The following is a 22,289-nucleotide window of genomic DNA, read 5'->3' as shown; positions in this document are numbered from 1 at the left end:
TGTGATGTCATTTGTACGGTAATGTTTACGCCATTCATTATTTTAATTGAAAAAAACAAAAGCAGAAGAAGCAAAAATAATAATAAATGACTGTAAATTACAGCGGAATCTCCAAAGTCAAACACAATCCGTTCCGTGATGCAAGTTATTCTCCTTTCATAACTATTGCTCCTATAGGAAATAAAGGAAGGTGAATTCATTTCTTCCACTCTCAAAGTGTCATAAAACCTTTATTAACTGGACAGTGACCCTACCCCCACCCCCACCCCCAATTGTCATGGGGCATACATTCCACACCTACCACAATAATCCAAAAATATGTGATTATCACTTTGAAACACACTTTGTAAAAATATTTTGGGAAAAAAACAAATTGTAAGCAAATATTGTTCAGAAAATACAGTACGTGTGTACGCGCATGTCCCTTTAAGAGGCGGGGGAATGTGACATCAGTGCGTGTGGCTCTCCTTTCCCACATGTGAGGGCATCAGTAAGTAAGTATACTGTATAAAAACCCATTTAAAAAAAGAAACAATTACTTAAGTATGAGAAATGATGTACAGGCAACGAGAACTATTGTGCAAAAAAAGTAAAACGAAAACAAAGGTATTTTTTTGTGGTCGCTAAGAAAAAAAAACTAAACGCTTGCTATGTTCATCCTTCAGAAGCTCACTGACTTGAAGTCTCATGAGAAATCGCACATGGTGATGCATGGAACATTATTATTATTATTATTATTATTATTGTGTGTTGAGTTTTGTATATTAGTACTGTATGTGTACCACTAGTGGTATTTGGGCTCCCTCTAGTGGTACACGAAATAATCACTTCCCAAGTACAATTCAATTGTATTTAACTGTAAAATAGTAAATACATTTTATCTTTGAGAACGGTTTATTTAACTTTTATTTGCAATACATTTAAATTGAATAATTATTTAAGTACAGTATTTCATTTAAATAATGACGTAATTGAGATGTATTACACGTAAGATTTTGATTAGAATTGTACCTTAATAAAGTTAGCTGTACGCAAGATGTGATTATTTTGTGTACCACAAGAGGGAGCCCGTGTACCACTAGCAGCACCTGTACCACACTTTGAGAATCATTTGGAGTCTTCAATAATTTTTTTAAAAGGTTTTTGGAACGTGAATGGAAGCAGGAGTACAGTTAGAAAGATCGGAGTCAAGATTTGAACCCCGAGTTGCCCGTCATGGATTAGTCAGTGGGAATGTAAAAGACAACATCGCAAAGCAATGGCAACATAAAATGGTGGCTTTGTGATGTGTTTCACCAACGCTCTACAAAATGCGATGGAAAGTTTTGGAGTAACTCAGCAAACACCACATATGATTATCTTTGCAAGACATTTATTTGTGCCCTTGTCTGAGGTCGCTGCAGTGAGCTCGAGACATTCCGGATGACCGTCATGCTGATATTGTTTGCCGGCAATCTTTTGGCATCACTCACTGTCAACGCTTGAGGTGACTTTGGCTGCCAAAGTGAAGAGCGCCTCGGGGACAATGACTGCTCTCAGCAGTTAGGATGTCAGGATGCACTTTATTCCCTTCCAGCAGTTGGACTCAGCAATTTGCATTTTTGCACCACCTGACACTGACAGCCAGTCACAAAGTTTGCCTCGGAAAATACGACGCAAACTTTTACGATAATGCTGACATTCGTTTTTAGATACAATGAAGTCAAATCCTCAAAATGCAGTGAGAGGTCCAGTGCGCCTTAAAGAAGATGCTCATGTCGTCTCCAAACAAGCGTGAAATGTGACTCGCCGGGGGGGGGGCAGTAGCGCTCTCATCAGCGGGAGCTCGACGGGGCGCTGGAGTGGACTCGTTCGCCGGCGTGTTTTCTCTCCCTCGGCGTTGTGGATTCAGGAGGAGGCTTCACCCACGCTCGCTAGGCTGCTCCTATTAGTCATCCACCCCCGAGTGAACACAACACTTGCAACCGCACCGTCAGATCACAACCTCTGCAAATATATAACAGCAGCGCAACGGGGCCTTAAGCCTTTATAGGATTTCAGCGTTGAAAATGTGATCATCTGGTCTGTTTTTGATCAAATGTGTATCAAAAGTCATAAGTTTTACCTTTCAAAGTTTGCGTAAAGTCACAGCAGCAAAAATCAAGCAAGTCAAGTGAAGTCGCTACAAAACTTCAAGTCAAATCGAATCATACTTGGTTCAAGCAAGAAAACAATATACACGGGAAAGTGGATATGTTTGGTCTTCCTAAACTCCATTAGCACACGTGCTAACAATTAGCATCTGTGTTGACTGAGTGATTCCGAAGATGTTCTGATGATGTAAACGGCTAGTTCAAGTAAATCATATAACAAGAATACCAAGCCAAGATGAGTCTTTCATCATTTTTAGCCAAGCTAGTCCCGAGCTTTGGTCTTCCTAAACTCTATTAGCACACGTGCTAACAATTAGCATCTGTGTTGACTGAGTGATTCCGAAGATGTTCTGATGATGTAAACGGCTAGTTCAAGTAAATCATGTAACAAGAATACCAAGCCAAGTTGAGTCTTTCATAATTTTTAGCCAAGCTAGTCCCGAGCTTTGGTCTTCCTAAACTCTATTAGCACACGTGCTAACAATTAGCATCTGTGTTGACTGAGTGATTCCGAAGATGTTCTGATGATGTAAACGGCTAGTTCAAGTAAATCATGTAACAAGAATACCAAGCCAAGTTGAGTCTTTCATCATTTTTAGCCAAGCTAGTCCCGAGCTTTGGTCTTCCTAAACTCTATTAGCACACGTGCTAACAATTAGCATCTGTGTTGACTGAGTGATTCCGAAGATGTTCTGATGATGTAAACGGCTAGTTCAAGTAAATCATGTAACAAGAATACCAAGCCAAGTTGAATCTTTCATAAATTTTATCCAAGCTAGTTCCCGAGCTTTGCAACCGGCGACTTACTCGACATCTTACCATTGCGACGCCAAATGCGACATCTTGATAATGACAGACATTAGGGCAGAAGAGGAAAACGGTGATGAATGGACTGAGGTGAAGTTGATAAAGCGTAACGCATCGGAAAGAGGAAATGAGATTAGTGCCGAGTGCTACATTTATAAAGAGCGAGCACGCTGCTCGTTCGTCTGAAAGGCATTCCTTCGATTCCTATCGCCGCTCAAATGAAATACCTGTCAGTGAGCCCGAGGACAATATACGCATCAACAATACGCATGACTTGTTGCAAACTGCTGCACAAAACAAATCGTCGCATTTGTGGTTTTAAATTAAAACTCCAAGCCGCCAAATATTTTGACAAAGATGTACTCGTCAAGAGAAGAATGCTACCTTTTGCAGTTGTTTGGGATATTAGAAATTGTAATTAGTTCAGTGGCCTAGTGATGATGGGAGGGAACATTTTGTACCAGAGGGCCATATTTATATTTTTTAAAACAAATGAACAGTGGTTGTCAAACTTTTGAGACTAAGTACTGCTATCATAATCAAAATTGAAATACAGTAGGCTTGAGTGTAAATCCAAAGCAAAGCAGAGGTTTCATTCCTAAAAAGTGCATTTGGCATTATTGTAAGGCACTTTAGAGTATTATGAAGAGTTTGATCATTAAAAAAAAAAAACTATACTTAATGATTCAATTCAAATGTATAATTTGGGTGTAAATAAATGCTTGGAAACAAACTGTTTTGAAAGATTAAATTGTTATTATATTATATTATATTATATTATATTATATTATATTATATTATATTATATTATATTATATTATTAATTCTAAATTTAAAGATTAAATTGTACCAAAAGGGGAAGTCAAGCCAAAGTACAATAATATGTTCAATGCTCCGCCACTAGTCTAAACACGGCATTCTGAATAAAACTGCATTTGTAGAATATGAATTAAGTAGCAAAATCCACCCGTTTTTCCGTTTTTATCCATCTCATGGGGCGGCCATTTTGTCATGACTGACAATGACATCACAGTGCCTAACGAATCAGGTAACAAATTACAACCAATCGTGGCGCACCTGTTTTCTGGGTTTGGTCATGTGATGTTTGTTAGCTAGCTAGCTAGCTAGCTGGATAGATAGATAGATAGATAGATAGATAGATAGATAGATAGATAGATAGATAGATAGATAGATAGATAGATAGATAGATAGATAGATAGATAGATAGATGCATGTTTTTGGAATGCGTCTAGCGGAAATAATATATAAAAAAACATCAAACCGCTCAGCTCCATACTGTGTACAATCTTTTCAATTAAAATCCCTCATTTAATCTAGTAGATAACACATACACACATGCTGTTTGAAGCTGATCCCGAGATTATTCCCGCATGCACGCAGATACATTTAATGTATATTTGATTATTCCAGAGAGACTTTCTAGGTCAGCACCAGTGAGTCCACTAACAATGAATAGGGGGTTGGGGGGAAGAGGTTGGGGGGGGGGGGGAACACTTACTCAGCATTCAGTTCACCAGAGTCAAATACAGATGATTCTGTGTAGTTAGATTCACTGTAATGCTCTAGTTCTCTTGGGGCTCTGAAACGGATGACTACGTTTGAAATGAAATAAAATATAAGCATTTGTGAAATGGGTTCCCATCAGTCCATGTGCCACTTTCTGAGATAAGACTTTTGCAGCCCCCCACCCTCCCTCAGAATATAGTGCTTAATAGTCTGGAAACAACAAACTCCAGACGTTTGGTGACAGACTCTTCTTAAGTACCACAGCCCACCCCACCACCACCAACACTTCCAGCCCCCGCCTCTGGAATAGTCTTAATGAAATCTATGATGCCATTTCCTAAAGTAATGTTCCGTTCACCGCAACATATACGCTACATTCAGTGACATAAATGTAATCCAACCTTAACAATACTGTATACGGTATACTTTGCAACTGTGTATGCATATATAATGTTACATATAATATGGTGTTGTGTAGAGATTCAAATAAATCTATATTTTCAATCTAAATTCTAATATATACAATATTTGTTAAACTGTATTACTTTAATGCTAACAATCTATTGTGTTCATTTCTAAACATTTCTCTAGCCTGCACTGGTTCTAGTATGCGTAGGTGGATCTTAGGCAGGGGCGTCAAACTCATTTTTGTCTCGGGCCACTTTGTAGTTACGGTTTCCCTCTGAGGTTCTTTATGACAGTGAAACCAAATAAAAGATTAATTGTCGCATTGTATCGTCGCTGTCCTGTGAAAAACATGTACAGTATGTCTTTTTTTTTTCTTTTTTTTAACATTTTTGGGATGTCTGCATTCAGTTTCTACGGAAGCGTATTGCATTCACTTCAAAAAAAAAAAGTCCTGTTTTTCTGACTAATTTTTTGGGGGGAGCGTTGTTTTTTTTTATATTTTTTTCCCTGTTTTTTTTATAATTTTTTTTCCTGTTTTTTTTTTACAAACATTTTTTTCCCTGTTTTTCTGAATAATTTTTTCGCCTGTTTTTCTGAATAATTTTTTTCAGCCTGTTTTTCTCAATATTTTTTGGACAGAAAATAAAATCAGTAAAACTGAAAAAAATATTCAGAAAAACAGAAAGAAAAAAAATACTCAAAAAAAACAAAGCAACCCCAAAAAAATTGTCAGAAAAACAGGAGGGGTTTTTTCCAAGTGAATGCAATACACTTCCCTAAGTTTCATTACATTTATGTATAAATATAAAAATGTTAAAAAAAAAATTTTTAAAAGTGTTTTTCACAGAACAGCGACGATATACAACAAACTGATGGGTTGCTAGTTTTGAAAGCAGAAGTCAAGGATAATAGTTTGTTCAATTATTGTTTAATAGTCACACATGACATTTTGAAATTTTGACAGATTTTAAGCAAGGATCACATTTGCTTTTAAGGCCGCATAAAACAATGCGGTGGGCCACATATGGCCCCCGAGCCTTGAGTTGAAAAACTTTTTGAAATTCTGAACCGCTCCGGATGTGGTATGTGGTTCAGCCGTATGTTGTTTCGTTCTGGGAACATCGTTGGGTAATTCCCACTGAAGGCTCGGGTTCCAAATGCACAACCCACCGCTGCCGATATATTGGCAATGGCAACAAGTAGCAAGCATGCTTGCTCCAAGGCACTGCATTATTTAGTGTTATGCGGCATTATTTTCACATACTTAAGATGGATTGTGAGTATAAATTGGAACAACAAAGATCATTCTTTTTAATCTTTAACATAATCCTTCTTTACCGGTGATCAACATATCAGTGTGACTGTTGAAGTAAATCATGTTGTCCTTTGCTTCAGCAGCTTTAAGTCAACATGTCACGATTTCCTACTCGTTTTTTCCATATAGTCAAGCACATGATCAAACACACACTTATCTAGCCTCGCACCTTTGTCACACAGCAACGTGGCTCCCCCGGCGGAGCCACACACTGTTTGCTCTCCGCTCTGATAAGGGGCCTCATCCTGTGGCTCACTTATCACTTGGCGCGTTGAATATTAACTTGACAAGTACACAGTGGCTACATTTTGGAGGTGCTAGGTGGGCGGGGCTTCACTTCTTTCCACGAACAGATGAAGAAGATTACTTTTGAAAAACATTTCAAGTCATATTTTCTGAAAACAAAAAACTTAAGAGTTAAACATTATTTCCTAAAGGAACCTTTGTTTTGACGTCATCTTTTTTCTTATTGTGTCACTTTAGCAGGGAGTTGAATTACTTCTGGTTCACAACGCCCCAACTCGAAGGACTTCAGACTCGCCACACGCCTTGTTTTATTGACTAATTTCACATCCCTGGACCCGAGTCGGAGCTCTGGAGGCTGCTGACGTGCGGTTGTGCATCATAAATCTTTCTGAGACTCACTCTCAAGTCCACCTGGGGCGGCTGAAAGGCCAACCAGGGACACAACAGAGCGGACATCGTTAATCCACGCGATAGCAAACTGTCATTTGGACTCAACTGAAAGCCAATGAATACGCTCTTGTTATGTGTAATTGAATTCAAATTCCAATCTAACGGATTGATGGATATGTTATGCAGATGAACAAATAAATGCATTCTTCAAATTGTCAAACTGATGTTTGTTTGTTTTTTCAATGGTCCAGGATGCTATGCTGTTTTTTTTTTTTGCCTGAGGAAAGATGGTGCCACTAGGTGGCTGTAATTACATCAATTATTACAACTGGTGCAAACTCAAACTGACTTTTCATAACACAACTCACTTTTCCATCCATCCATCCATTTTCTGTAGCATTAATCCTCATTATGGTGACAGGTGAGTTGTTTATTGTTATTTGGATTCATGACAAATGTAATTTGCCTGTAATAACGTCAGATCATTCATTTTTGCTTCAATGAAGTCACCTATTCCTCATTTCATTACCTTTTTTCTTTTATTATTATTTTTTGAAGCCCAGTTTTTGGGGAGTATTACCTGTTGATTTTGGAAAGGTCGTATCCTGATGGATGATGGACTCATTCCCTCCCAGTCAGGACTGATCATTTAGCCACAATCTCCTCACCGCCGCCATTAATCCACACACAGCAGACAGTCTCATCTCTGCAGGCCTGACGACACGTGACAAACATTGATTAACACATTACATCATGTCTTTTCTCAACACTACGTCTTAAGTGTAAGTCTTTCTATTTGAAGATTGCCCTATAGGTTGTAAAAAGTAAATCAACTCTAATATACAGTACATGTAAATTTATACTTACATGCTGCATGCTGATGTTCATTTTAAGCAGTGAGGCGGCGTATGCATTTTTTTCTGGTAATGCTGGCGCAACATTACCCTCGTGTGGTTTGCTATTGTATTGCACCAAAAGGCAACCTAATGTTTATTTTACCTCCGATAGAAGTAAAAGCACAAAAGTGCAAGTACGATACATGACTGGTTAAATACACTGTAGTAAAAATAAAATACAGAAAAACAAAATAATGAAAATTATATATATATGTGTGTGTATATATGTATTTGGGGGAGACCGGGGAGTGTTGGAACAAAGTGATAGTCGTAACACTCTTAGTTTGACCAATCAGAAATGAGATAGCGTGACATCATCAATTACAGTCTATGGGCCACTTGCAATTTAAGCTTACCGCTAAAGATTCATGCTTCTGAGTTGCAAACTGTCTATTCTGGAGCTCCCAAATGTTTTTTGCACCGTGTCCGCAGTGTTGTAGATACAATTGTTTGACTTACAAAAACTAATTTAGTAGTTCCTCTAGTTTAATGTGGTGTGTTGCATTAGCGCTAGCTTTGAAGCTAAATGTTAAAAATGGTTAGCTTTTTATTTTAATTTAATTGCTTTATTTTAACTGTTTTTATCCTGTTTAAGGCACCCCCCCCCCCCCCCCACACACACACACACACACAATACATATTATTGATTTAATTTATTTTGTGTTATTTATATATATATATATATATATATATATATATATATATATATATATATATATATATATATATATATATATATATATATATATATACTACATTGCATTTATATTCATTGTATTCATTTTGTACTTTAGATTCAATATTTTTATCAAGTTTATGGTTCCTCCTTTAACAAAAAAAAATTGTTTAATGGACATTTTAATTCCAATATTTAGTTAATATTTACCAAATGAGTCAATATCACAATAAGGTGCTTTTGAGACGTCCCAATGTTTAAAAAAAAACAAAAAAAAACATAATTCACTGTCTTAAGTAGCCTAGATTTTGTGCTATGTTATTAATGCATTTGGTCAAGCACCCACTCTTTAAAATATATATATATATTAGAGAAGACAATGCGCATTTTTGATAATGCTAGAGTCTGAGCACCTGGTGGACCTTCACTTAGCAACATGATTTAAATTGAAAAAAAAAAGTCATATATATATATATATATATGCAGTTATCGATACAAGCAGTAGAGGGCAATATAACACCACTTTGTAAGCACCCTCACGTCAGTCCAGCAACAGTACGTCTCTACTGTATTTTGATGAGACTCGAGCTGAGGGGCTTCCCAAAAGGAGCTGCATGCACTTATTAATCTCACCAATGTCAATCATATTGCCCCAAGGCAAATCGAATGTTAATATTGCATTAGTGTAAAATCTTCTCTTAAACCCTCCCCTGATCTCACTCACTCTGCATGGATTGAGATGATCTTGTGGTGGTCTTTTGCAAAACGCACAGCGCTGTGAATGACCTCGTGGTTTGCAGTGTAAACAGCTGGATCTTACACAAATCTGATCTATCATAACCTCTTCCTCTTTCTCTCTCTCAGAGGATTAAATAGATTTGCACTTAGAGGACTAATCCTCACTCAGTTGCATGTCTTGGCCTCGATAGATGAATTTGGATGGAACTTTGCAGATGGTCGAAAAACACGGATAAAACGGAATAGTCTACCTTCTACAACATAGATTGTTTAGCTCTTTACTGTATTTTTATGTTTGTGTTTTGTTTTGTTTTTACGGTAAAAAAAAATGCTAAGATGCTTCCATGGCAATCGTAGTTTTATTTATTTATTTTTATTTTTTATTTATTTTTTGTTTGTTTGTTTTGATACATTATCTTATAGTGCACAGATTAAATTTAATTAAGACTACAGTAATGCCTTGAGATCCCTTGACTTACGACTTTTATGAAATACGAAATCACCTGTCTGATTATTATTATTATTATTATTATTATTATTATCATTTTCTTGAGAGACGAGAAAATGTTCTAAAAGCGTGTGCTTCAGACATCTACCACTAGATGGTAATAGCAAACTTCACAACATCTAGCCACCATCAACTCACATTGGTTTCCTTGCAGTACAATATATGTATATATATTTTATTTATTTTTTAATTTTTAATTTTTTTTTGGTAGGGGGGGGGACTAAAAAACACATTTTGGTGTTTTTCTGGTGATTTTTGAAAATATTAATTTCTATTCATTTTGATGGGGAAAGGTGATTTGAGATCCAAGTGTCTTACATCAGTACAATGAATATTAATCATTTTTAATATTACAAATTTTATACACAAAAACAAATAAAAATAAAATTTAAAATATTTATTTTAAAATAGCTGTAGTTACTGCTTTTTTTATTATGTTGAATTGTAAAGGAATAAATGTCTCAAAAACATTAAATGTCCTTTATTATAATTTATTATCATTGTTATTATTATCATGGCATTTAAATATTACTATATTTTATTTATTTATAGTTTATTTGTAGGGGGTTGTGTGTGCATACTTACCCAAAGCTCACTGTTACTTTTTCTTAGTGTTTAAGATTTTCCAAAGTGAACTCCCAGGTCACTTTTATTATGTGAGTGCAAGTGGCCTTCAAGTAGCTTGATACAAGATATTTGAACACTCAGGACCGGGAGCCGTGTGAAGTCAAGCTGTCAGTCTTTGGATGTAGATAAGAGGACAGATGAGCGGCTTAAGTGTTGGCTGTTAAAGTGATTTCAAATCAGACATTCTCTGCTTGTGGCTGCTTTCACTCTCGTTTCACATCCCTTCCCCCTCCCCTCCAATTTCATCTGAAATTGAAGGCTCTCATCTGCGTCGGATTATAGGAGCTAACCCAGGCATGCAACAGGGGGGGTGGGGCTGGTGGGGCTGTGCTAATGAGGCGAGCCAACAGAGCATCAACAAGTAGCTTCTGCACTGAAGAGGTGATTTGCACTGTCAGACCACTTGAGGCAGAAGTAAGAGTTCCACGACGGACACCAGAAAGTCACATTTAATAATAAAAGATGATTTCTTCTTGATGCTTTGTGAGAGATACATTTTTGGAAGTGGATCACAAATTGTTCCATGAAATACATCAGTTATATACAGCAGTCGTACTCAAAATGGGGGCCGGTGACCCCAGGAGGTCCATGAGCTGTAAATGGGGTTCACAAAATAATTTGATTTTTTTTTTCTTCCTACATATGGGGACTGTTGTGACAATAAAATGAACATACAGTTCAATATCACTTATTCCTGCCAACCTCATCTTTGGGCCAATTAACTCATTCACTGCCATTGACGGTTATAAACGTCAAAAAAATCATTTTAACTATTTCTATTAGTTTAACATTTTTTTCTACTTTTGTTAACAAGAGTATGAAAACGTAGACTTTTTTTTATTGTACATTTAGAACAGATATAAAATTTGTGCTTAATTGTGAGTTAACTATTGAAGTCATGCGATTAATTACGATTACAAATTTTAATCAAATTTTTAATAATCATCTCGTCAGTTGATTACATTTTTTAAAAGTGTTATTAATCGCATGACTTCACTAGTTAACTTACGATTAATCACTAATTTTATTTCTGTTCTAAATGTAGAATATTTTTTTTCTAGGTTTTCATACTTGTGTTAACAAAAGTGGAAACTAATAGAAATAGTTCAAATGAATTTTTCACGTTTATAGCCGTCAATGGCAGTGAATGAGTTAATGACATGTCAATTCCGACAATCCTTAAAAAGCCCCCAATTGTCTTCTGCAATTTTCAGCACTATTGACTCAGTGATTACCTTCAACTGGGCTTTTTTGATATCATGCGAAAAACAATGTGAAAATGATTCCATTCATATCGTGTTTCTCTTAGTTGGAATTACATTTGCAAGTCTTTTTTTTTTTTTTTAAACAGTCGCAGGAGTGATCAGAAAAGTTGCGAAATATTGCATACAACTCACAACGATGGCAACACTGTGTGATTGCCGTGTTACTAATGTAAACAGTCAGTCTAAGATAGTTAGAATGGACAAATACTGTATTGAATTCAGGTCATAATTTTGCTTGAAAAAGATTTTCAAAAGAAATTCCCATGGCTCATGTAGATATAGTTCAATGGTGTCATGATTATGAGGGGATCCTTCTTCTTTTTCCTTTTTTTTTTTTTTTTACACCGTCATGAGTCCCTGACATAGAGCAGAACACAGAACAACAATTACATTCCTCCTCTTATGAGAGGACCCGGCAGGATGGTTTGCATTGAAAATATCACCATTCAGGATGTAAAATGTGAAATGTTTGGAAGTAGACAAAAAAAAAAATAAAGTGCGTTTGCATCTTCTGTGTAGCAGTGAATCATCCTCACGAGAGTCCAGATGACGGCTGCCATAGAAGAGCAGATGAGAGGCGATCGCCCCGCATTGAGTGTTCAGTCTTAAGGGTTTTGCTCCTCCTCGACGGGACTGAGAGGAGCGCAGGTCTTCTCCTGCTCGTCCTCGTCCAGTCTGTCGTGGCAAACCGTCCCGAGCACTTTGGCGCTGTGCTCCTGCGCTTTGGCCCTGAGGGCAGCGATGCTGTTCTCTCTCAGTTCCTCTTTAGAAATGGCCGACTCGCCCTTCGACCTCCTCTCCTCCGCCTCAGACTCTTCGGCCCTCTGAGAGTTGGGCCGCGACGGCGGCGGCTCGTCGCACTTGGCGGCCGCCGGCTGAGGGGGCGCCGGGGTCTCCATGGACTTTTTGTGCATCCCTGCAAAGAGTTGCGGGCATTCAGATTTAGAATAGCGTCTGTTGATTGGTAAGCCATCTTGAACTGAAAACAGTAAGCAAAGAAGGTTGTGGTTTAGAATGTTGCAAAAGACAACAGCAGTGAATGAACACGTTTAGAGGGTGAGCAAATTTAATGGGATGGAGAATGTGGAATGTTTTGCTGAAAACATACAGGACGGTGTGGTAGGCGTGCCATTATTAGAAGCGTGCGCAAAAGTTAATGGTAATGGAAACACGTGATTTTCGGGGGGGGGGGGGGAAACACACACTCAAATATCGCATGAAAAATTACGCATGAGGTGGTTTTTGAGACGTGTCAAAATAGAAGTATTTCGCAAAAGTGTAATGGAAACACTTTTTGCGCATTCCCTGTAATCATGTGACCCCCGCCCAGCACGGAGGAAAGGAAGTAGGAAGTACGCGGCCACTCGCTTTCGTGCCTCCGGAGGGGATAACAAGTCTTTTTAAGCACAAAGTGATTCAGCTATGGAGCCAATATGCCGCCGTTCAATGCACGTTCCATATCGTTGCATGAGAAATGGCCGTTGCCCTGGGCAACGAGCAAACGGGCAACATATGGCGCACGTCGTCATTGAAATCCATCCGTCCGCACCATAACACGAGTTATAAGCGCGCGCACACAACACCAACACAAAATGACCTAATCGGCCCGATGAGGTGAGGGAGATGTTTTTTAAGTAATATTAAGAACTCCGGGCGTCTGTCTGCCGTAAACGTCGTGAGAATTTCCTACGGAACTGCGAGATCCCGCGAGACGGGACATTACGAGAATTGCGCCCCGGAAGGAAAACGCTCTTCGATGGAAACACTGGCAAATTGAAATTGTACTTTATCGAAATATCGCTTTTATTTTTGCGAAAAACTGTAATGGAAACGCAAGTAGTGATAACGCTGTATTAAACCAGTGCAGAAAAGTTTGCAGCGAAAATTAGAGTGTTACAATTTCTGGATTAAAATTCATCAATCCACCTTAACCTGGCGCTTTTTTTTGTATGTTTTTTGTATAGTTTCTCTTGCGAAGTTAATTTCCTTTCTCAGCTGGTTTTGGGCCTTTAAATTACAGTTCTCGGTTCCCACTTCAAGAGGCGTCCTGCTTAGCACTTCCTGAGTTGTCCAAATTTGGCAGTCAAGCACACCTAGTTACTGTTGAATGAGCAGAACACTTTTGTGGGGACGCAAATGTTCTCACAAAAACATAATGATGTTACGGTGTCCGTACTCTTTGTCCAAAGATACTCCGGTCCAAAAATTCCTTAGTGAAGCAGAGAGTGGCAGAATGTGCAAAGTCTTGTTGTGAGGAGGAGAAGCTGAACTGTAGGTTTGCGAGATGAACCGGAAGGGGCGGAGTTCTAAAGTCTTTGCTGTCAAATCTTGCCTTTGGCATTCCCTCTATGCTCCATATAAAATGCTGCCGCTCCTCCGGTAAGTGTCTCCAAAAACCTTTGTGGATTTGTGAATGCCGTGAAAAAAAGGTCAAGTCTTCTTATGTGTAAGTAAGCGGTGTAGGGTTGTCAAAAACAAATGCAAAATGACAAAAACAAAGACAAGGCCCATTTTCATACAAGCGAGATACGTAGGAAGGAAGGACAGAAAAGTAGTAAACACAGCTAGGATGGTTGACCGCACAAGGATGAGGAAGAGGATGGCGACGAAGAAGGCGACCCACCTAGCAACCAGGGGGCGCAGGACTCCATGATGCCGTCCTTCGCCGATTTGAGGATGGACTCCGGCAGAGGGATGGAATGGCGGACCATGGCCCCGTACAGGCCGTACTCGGCCATGACGGTGCTGCGCCCCCAGCACTTCTCTCTCTTCCTCCACTTGGCTCTGCGGTTCTGAAACCACACCTGGAACGACACAACGCGTTCCTTACTGTGCTTGTCGTTTACAACTGCACTTTGTTGCTTTTTAGAGCGGGTGGAATAAAATCTGGAGTCACAGTCCGGCCCCTCAAGTCCTAAGTTCCAAAACTGCCAACTCAAGTCTGACTCGAGTTAAGTCATGTGACTCAAGTCCCCCAAGTCCAGTCGATGATAAAGTGTGTTCAATATGGTAGTGATAAGTACATTCTCAATCATTATGGAAACAGCAATGTGGAACTCATTAACAATGATGGACCTGTTAAAAGTTGTACACACGGCAGAAAGACATAATGACCAATTAGTCCATTAACTGATTAGTTCCATCGTGCGAAATTAATTGTTGATTGATCATGTCTTGAAGCAATTGAGGCAAAATGGAGCGCACTACTTGGCTGGAAACAGCAAAGGTGCCTCCTGATTTTTCTACTCAATACAACATTGATATGGAAACAGGAGTTTAGAACATTCACTGTGTGAGTTTCTCGCTCAATTGTAATTGTACAATCAGATGAAAAATGAATGAGAACGAGTTTGCCCAAACCAGTCGAATTAGCAAAGAGATTAAATAAAGTAATAATTTGTCCTCACATCTCTCAACAAGAGAAAAGATTGTAGACGTTAACTTTTTCAAGTGTTGTCTTTAATGTGAATTTGCTTAGTTGGACGACAGTCTCGTCTAGTTGTTTTCTTCAGATGTAACACCAGGGAACTTTATTTCATTTTTTTTTTTTTGCCCTGTTAGAATAAAGTGTAATTGCACATCCACTACAGTAGGTGGCAGTGGCAGTGGCGCTGTCATTGTCAGAGAGTGCGCAAAAGGAGTACTTACAGAAAATTTATAGACAAATGACACTATTTATAGTTGCAGCAGTGAGTTGGGAAGCAAAACATTTTTCTTCCTTTATTTTTTTTTTTGGGGGGGGAGGCAAAAAAAAGAGAAAAAAGGGTACTTTTGACTTTTGTACTTATAGTGAGAGTCTGCTGTGTTCTTTTTAAAATCACATTCTGTTTTATGTTCAACAGGAGGACATAAAGAATATTATCTGAGGGGAAAAAACAGCCATCTCTGGAATTATCTTCTGCCTTTCATTTTATTTAGATTAAACCGCTGTGCCTGAGGAAAAACAATCAATATGAGGCTGTTTGTATTTTTTATTTAAATTAATTAGTTTAATCAATATTTCCACTTATACCAGTCTATCAAGTATGCTATTTTACTTTTGCAGTTTTGAGATTCCCCCATGACCATTAAAAGACCAACAGATGTATTTTTTTCAAAAATCAAGATCTCCACCTTAAATCTGACTCCATTTTAGTTGACGGATCAATTTTAACTTAAAACAGCCTCAGTGCGCGCCAACTTTGCAGCACCTGCACATGACATTTTTTAAATAACTTTTTTTTTTTAAAGAATGACATTCAGGGTGTTTCTATTGATGTCAAATTCCCACGTGACATTTTCCTTTAGAGGTCTGGCAAAAAAAAATTCTAATGTCAAATGTTTGTGTCAACACTACGTAAAGATGACGTCAAAGGTAAGAGCCGGACGTCAAAGAGAAGCAGTTAGCCACGCTACCCTGGGGCACACCGCCATCTGATTGAAAAATAAGTTAATTTCAGGCCCGATCGATGGCAGCCAGGCGGGCAAATATCACGGGAAATTAAACTAGCGGGACTCCTGGGGGTTAGCAACACTATTGACCTGCGCTAATAAATTCAATGTAGTTGTTTCATTTGAGCTCTCTCCACGCCTGCTACGCAGCCCCTGAGCCGGTCTCATTTAACTAATTACGCTCAATGAGCAAAAATTGGGTGTTAATTTTCATTTAGCGGGGGAGCCAGGCCGATCCTTTATTTATTTATTTGCATGTGTTATTATTTATTGGGAGCTGTTGCGGGCCCTTAATGAGAAACGAGATTAAAAGGCGTGTTGGTGCAGGCAGATGGATGGCGCAGGGGTCACACCGCAATCTTCTCCCGCCTTGATCGCCTGATTAGGTCGTTAGTGTCTTGCTTCCACACAACAAATTGTTTCACTTTCCGAGTGAGCCTGATGAGAAACGATGTGTCCTGCCCGGGCCGGGGGAAAGGCATCACTCAAGCCCTCGGAGAGATGAGCGATGTCACGTGGGCAAGCGGGAACGTGTGCAAACGTCGCATTGAAAAAAAAAAAAACGTGTGACGTAGAGGCCATACCATTAGGTACACTTTGTGAAAGATATGTTTTTAAATTTTTGCCATGTTTAGTATTGCGCTTGACGTTTTCTCCTCTTATATAGGCAAAAATAGAAATAGTTGATGGTGGTGACGTAGAAATAAAAAAATAAATAAAAAATTATGCTATAAAAGCTCGATAGCATGCACTATATCATCTCGTGCAAATGCTAGCTTTTAATAAAAGTGTTGCACTTCATGCAATTATTTTTCACACAAAAAGAGGCAGATGTTTTTGTTTGTTTTTTAAATCACATTCATATAGCACAATTTCAATTAAATCCCTTTGGCAAAGAATAGGCTGTATACGCTTTAAAAATATATATAGGTCTAATTCGCTAAAATATAAATAAATAAACGCAGTATTAGGGCTGCAACTAACAATTTAACACACAATTAACGTATAGTTATTTTGTTGACTAATCAATTAACCAGATTTTTTTTTATTGAAAATGCAACAAAATTCCGATTCAGTTATTTTATTTATGTCAAAAATTGGGCACAAACAAAATGTTGATCATTGTTTGCCATGGTTAAAGCAGATATTTGCAATTATCTAATTTTGATCCAACACAAGGATAATTAGTTTCATGGAGGAATATCTGAGAATATTGAGTGTTGAGAGGCTGAAACTCTGAGGATTTGGACAATTTTAAATTAAACAAACTAAACAGTTGGTTATCAAAAACAATTATCAATTCATTTGGCAATTGATTATTTTGATTATCGATTAATCATTCCACAATAAAAAAAAATACATGGTTGCTATATAGGAGTATAGGCAAAAAAACATGTGACTTGAATTCAAAGTAGCCTACATCAACAGGTGTCTGGAAGGAATTCATAATACAGCAAATATATATATAAAATTAGCTCAAAATTCGAGGCTAATATATAATTTAATTTTTTTTTATTTGAGACAAAGTCGGTGCAAATAGTGGGAAAATATTAAATGTGAAACTGTAGGGAAGATTCCAAATGATTAGGCAACATTCGGGAACATTCTGAATGAGTCCGACCTGTATTCTGTCTTCAGGTAATTCTGTCTTCATGGCCAGCATCTCTCGTGCGTACACGTCAGGATAATGGGCCTCGTTGAAGGCCTTCTCCAGCTCCTCCAGCTGGTACGAGGTGAATATGGTCCTGTTTGTAAGTAAAATACAGACACGCTCAATTCAGGCACAAATCAACTCCGATTTTTGTTGAATTCAACAAAAAATCCTAAAGATCACAATTGGACTCGTCGTACAGACACATTTTATTAGGCCAGGGTTTATTATATTTCGCATTCTTTTAAATGGCTTATTGTGTTATTCTAGTTCTTCAAAATGGCGCAATAGTGCAACATTTAAAAAAAAAAACGTTGCAATTGCCATTGAAATCTTTAATCTTTTTATTTTATGAATGCAGATTTTAAAAACTGAAAAATCTGACCTGTGACGTCTTTTCTTGCGTTTCTTGCTCTGAGCTATTGAAGACTTGGACATCTTTCTTTCACTGGAAGACAAATCCTCAGAATCTGGACACGGAAAATGGCAATATTTTGATCACACATGAAATAGCATATTTTTGCTTCAACGTGAGGGGGAAAGTGACATTTAGTACATCCACAAATCAAAACAGCATTATGCTAGAATGTTTATGTGTTAACGTGTCTCTTCACATTCATTTTTTTCAAGGCATAAGTGGTCAGATTTCCAACATTCATCAAAATAGAGGCTGACCGGAGCTTGCTGACTGCCCGGCGTCCATACGCCCCGCAGACGAGTTGTCGCGCGGCTGCAGGTGAACATCCTGCGGGTCCAGCACGCCCTCCAAAAATGCAGGCTGGCGGTAAAAGGCGGGAATCCCAGCGGGGCCGATTAATCCCATGCCGACACCCACGCCGGCGTGGCCGAGCACCGACCTAGCCGCGATGAAATGCGCCCCTGCCGGCAAGGAGCTCAGCGGGCTGCGGGGGGCCGCGGACGGCTCCTTGTTGAGCCCCAGGATCTCCTGGATGCCGAAGCCGGTGCACCTGCTGGGCGGGTGGATGACGGTGGTCTTGGCGGGATGCTGCTGGTTGTGGTTGTTGATGCTGCCGCCTCCATTTGCACCCAGAGGAGCTCTTCTCGTCTCCGCGGGGTTCAAAATTGCTGACAACACCGCGCCTTGTTTGCCCGTCATGGTGGCTTGGCTTCCGCACGGACTTTTTTTTTTTTTTTCAAAATTTTTTTTTAGTGGAAGTAACAGTCTGCTCCCCAGTGCATGGTCCTCTGTGCACAAGTGCATGCGGAGGTTTCTTTACAAAATGGTCCCTTTATCCAACAGGTCCATCCCGACGAGAGGCAGGTCCCAGCAGCCAATCAGCAGCGAGGATTCAGGATTCCTGTGGATCTGCATGGATGCATTTAGACAGACGCCCTTCCTCATCACTCATTAAATCTTATGACTAGAAACACACTAACATTTTACGATAGGAAAGTAAATATCCTTTTGAATTAGGTACAAGTAACCATCACATTCCTAAATGGAAAATCATCGCTATGTTTTTTTTTTTTTTTTTTTTGCAGCTCATCGACGCAGAATTCATCTGTCACATAATCAAAGGCCCTCCACACACAAACACGCACAAAAACGAACAGGTGGACTGACGGCGTGGAGCCAGTGAGTTCTTTTGTGCTTGTTTGCTCCATGCGTGGGCCCCGCATCGCGCGGTAATCCCACAGCAGCAGATTAAAGAGCAGGAAACTCTCCGCGGACAGAAGAGATGATGAGACACGTGCAGGCTGAGTGGGGAAAAAAAAAGAGGATGTAAAATGGCCAAGCCACGTCACATAATAATAGCATAATAATTATAATAACCTAATAATAATAATAGGCTGATTTACCCACCACATGGATTTTCGTTGAAGATTATTCACCAAGAAATAGCATGAAAAGGTCAAAATGCTCCTCAATAGCGAAAGGATAAGGTCAAAGGTTTTGGTCATCTTAATTTGGCCTATTCGCAAATGTTTTTTCACCACCAAACTGGTGGTAAAAACACATTCCCGAAATTTTTGACTGCAATTGCATAATATGTAAAACGAAACTTTTTTTGTCTCATTGCACCGTTGACAAAAAAAATGGTGGGAAAATTGATAATACATCTGCCTCACAGCAGTCCTGTGTTTCCTGGATCAAAAATATAGGCCTATGCAATAAACTTCTTCTTTCTTTTTTTTTTGCCCCTTACCAATTGTTTCGACCAAAAATAAATAAAATATTTAAAAAAAAAACACACACAAACACAATAGCCTATGTATCAAATATATTTCTCAACTAATTGGGGGAAAAAAATGAATATAATTTGGAATATAAAATGAATACTAATTTGGGGGGGAAATGTAAAAATATTGTTTTACTTTGACTCCAAAAAACATTATTAAATATTTCTGTTTTTATTGGGGGGAAGCCGGAAGGTCAATATATTATATGATTATTTGGATGGCCTTTTTTTTTTTGGTTCCCTTTCGGATTTTGATCAAAACTGAAACTGAGCCTGATGGCAAAAAAAAACAAAAAAAAACGTTTCACACATCTACTATTATACGATTGCCAGCAATAGCCTAATTGTAGTAGTTATAATAACAACAGTAGGCGATACGAAACGTGTGTATTATCTGTGTTGACTGTGTTAAAACATGCCTCCTAATGTGTTTTGACTCACTTGGCAGAGACGGGACACGTCAACGCTTTTGTTGGGAAAGCAATCCTGTTGAGAATTAACAGCGCATTTAAATGCATGCAGGCACAGTATTTATTTACTATAATACTGACCTTAGGTGCCCCGTTGCTTACATTACCATATCATCTTGAGCATGTAACACCTGATAAAGTGCAATATTGACTTATGGAGTCATGGCTGCGTGCGCGTCCACTGATCCGCTAACAAAGTCGTAATTCACATCAAACATTTGGAAATGAGACGCTGATTTGGAGGCAGGAACATATTGCGGCTCCAATTAGTGCTGCGCCCGTTCAAAGTAATTAGGGCCTATTTAGTGGAAATTCCATTAATGAAGAAATCAATGTTATTAGGGTATGCTAATAACGCCTCAGCCTGTTGGGTTGCAGCCATTTATTAACGTGGAAAGGGATTTGGGGAGGAGGGGGGGGGCTGCCATGTCCGGATGGCCTGTCAATTATAGCCCCCCCCCCCCCCAGCGCTTTTATTGCATTTAAGAAGCGTCTTGTTTATTTGTTGATGGCCAACACTATTCGGCTTGCACTTATCTCTTGCATGCAGAGGAGACGCAGACTAATAAAGATCCAGATTAAGATTTACAGTAGCTACATGGTGGTGTCCATCAAGAGCATGCAGATTAAGAAATAAACAGCTGTTGTGACTAAAAATCGGAATAGGAATACGATCACCACGGATGATGATGATGGTGTGTTGCAGTGAGACGGCTTCAACTTGATGACAGCGCCCATGTGGAGCAGAGTCAGAAAGCGGTCCACTGCTTTCCCAAAGATGCCACCCCCGCCCCCCCCCCCCTTCCACCAAAAAAAAAAAAAAAAGGTTTTGCAAGGTCAGCAGCTTTCTCATGGCCCTACCGCAATTAATGCCATGTTTGGTAGCTGCCCGCAGACATTGCTTAATTAGGCGAGGACTTGATTAATTTGCACTAATTGACGGCTAATTTAAGGACTGGGGGGCACATCGGACTGACATTTGTTGGGGCTCAGAGGGTATGTGGGGTTAAGGTTTGAAGCAAACCCGCCAGGCTGTCTGCCTGCATGAGCAGGCCTGCGGACACTGACACGGCCAAAGGTGGTGACAGGACATATTGATGGTGTCAGTGTAGCTTCATGTCAGCGTTGCATGTGGCGTGATCCGTGTACATCCGCTATCATCAATAAGTGGCCGACTTGCTCAACTTGTAACTGCAAATTTTGTGGGGAAAAGTCTTAACTTGGTTGTTCAGACCTGGACTCAAAACTGGGAACCTTTATGCAGTGTTTATCACATATTACTTTTAAAACTTGTGTAAGTAAGACTGCTAAAAAAAAATAATGGAAAAAAAAAAGAACTCTAAAAGTTGGGTCAAAAGTAACTCAATTATGGGTCAAAAATGGACCGACCCATTTTATGGGTTAATTTGACCCAAGTAGAGGATCGGTCCATTTTGGACCCATAATTGGGTTGCTTTTGACTCAACTGTTTTTAGAGTGAAAAATTGAACGTTCCGAGCACAATTTCAAAATATATCCCCAACACAGACTGTGCTTAAAGTGGGGTTGAGTGAGTTTTTTTTATAAAAAATTTGGGCACAAACCTTAAGGTCAAAAATTGGGATAAAATGGAAGAAAAAAAAGAACTCTAAAAGTTGGGTCAAAAGTAACCCAATTATGGGTCAAAAATGGACCGATCCACTTTAAGGGTTAATTTGACCCTCAACGTTGAGTCAAATTGACCCAAGTAGAGGATCGGTCCATTTTTGACCCATAATTGGGTTGCTTTTGACTCAACTGTTTTTAGAGTGAAAATTTGAACGGTCCGAGCACAATTTCAAAATATATCCCCAACACAGACTGTGCTTAAAGTGGGGTTGAGTGAGTTTGTTTATAAAATACTTGGACACCAACCTTAAGGACAAAAATTGGGATAAAATGGAAGAAAAAAAAAACAACTCTAAAAGTTGGGTCAAAAGTAACCCAATTTTGGGTCAAAAATGGACCGATCCACTTTATGGG

At 38.9% G+C, this 22,289-nt stretch overlaps 1 protein-coding gene across 2 annotated transcripts; it reads right to left on the bottom strand.

The window, feature by feature from the left end:
• Nucleotides 1-10,685: 10,685 nt before the first annotated feature.
• Nucleotides 10,686-19,224, bottom strand: vsx2 (visual system homeobox 2). Of its 2 annotated transcripts, none has more exons than XM_077558310.1 (5): nucleotides 18,293-19,224; nucleotides 18,003-18,087; nucleotides 17,588-17,711; nucleotides 14,159-14,339; nucleotides 10,686-12,514 (listed from the first exon to the last, which is right to left on the bottom strand). In XM_077558310.1, exons 1-5 carry the CDS (start codon nucleotides 18,837-18,839, stop codon nucleotides 12,141-12,143), a joined length of 1,311 nt encoding a protein of 436 aa, XP_077414436.1. In that variant the 5' UTR covers nucleotides 18,840-19,224; the 3' UTR covers nucleotides 10,686-12,140. The 2 variants fall into 2 exon arrangements, with proteins under 2 accessions (XP_077414436.1, XP_077414444.1); XM_077558318.1 differs by having other exon boundaries at nucleotides 10,686-12,451; nucleotides 18,293-19,222.
• Between the last annotated feature and the right edge of the window lie 3,065 nt (nucleotides 19,225-22,289).

Source organism: Vanacampus margaritifer, chromosome 1 (assembly GCF_051991255.1).
Source record: "Vanacampus margaritifer isolate UIUO_Vmar chromosome 1, RoL_Vmar_1.0, whole genome shotgun sequence".
Classification (NCBI taxonomy): Eukaryota; Metazoa; Chordata; class Actinopteri; order Syngnathiformes; family Syngnathidae; genus Vanacampus; species Vanacampus margaritifer.
The sequence above is the reverse complement of the archived record's forward strand: the minus strand, read 5'-3'. Positions and strand labels throughout refer to the sequence as shown.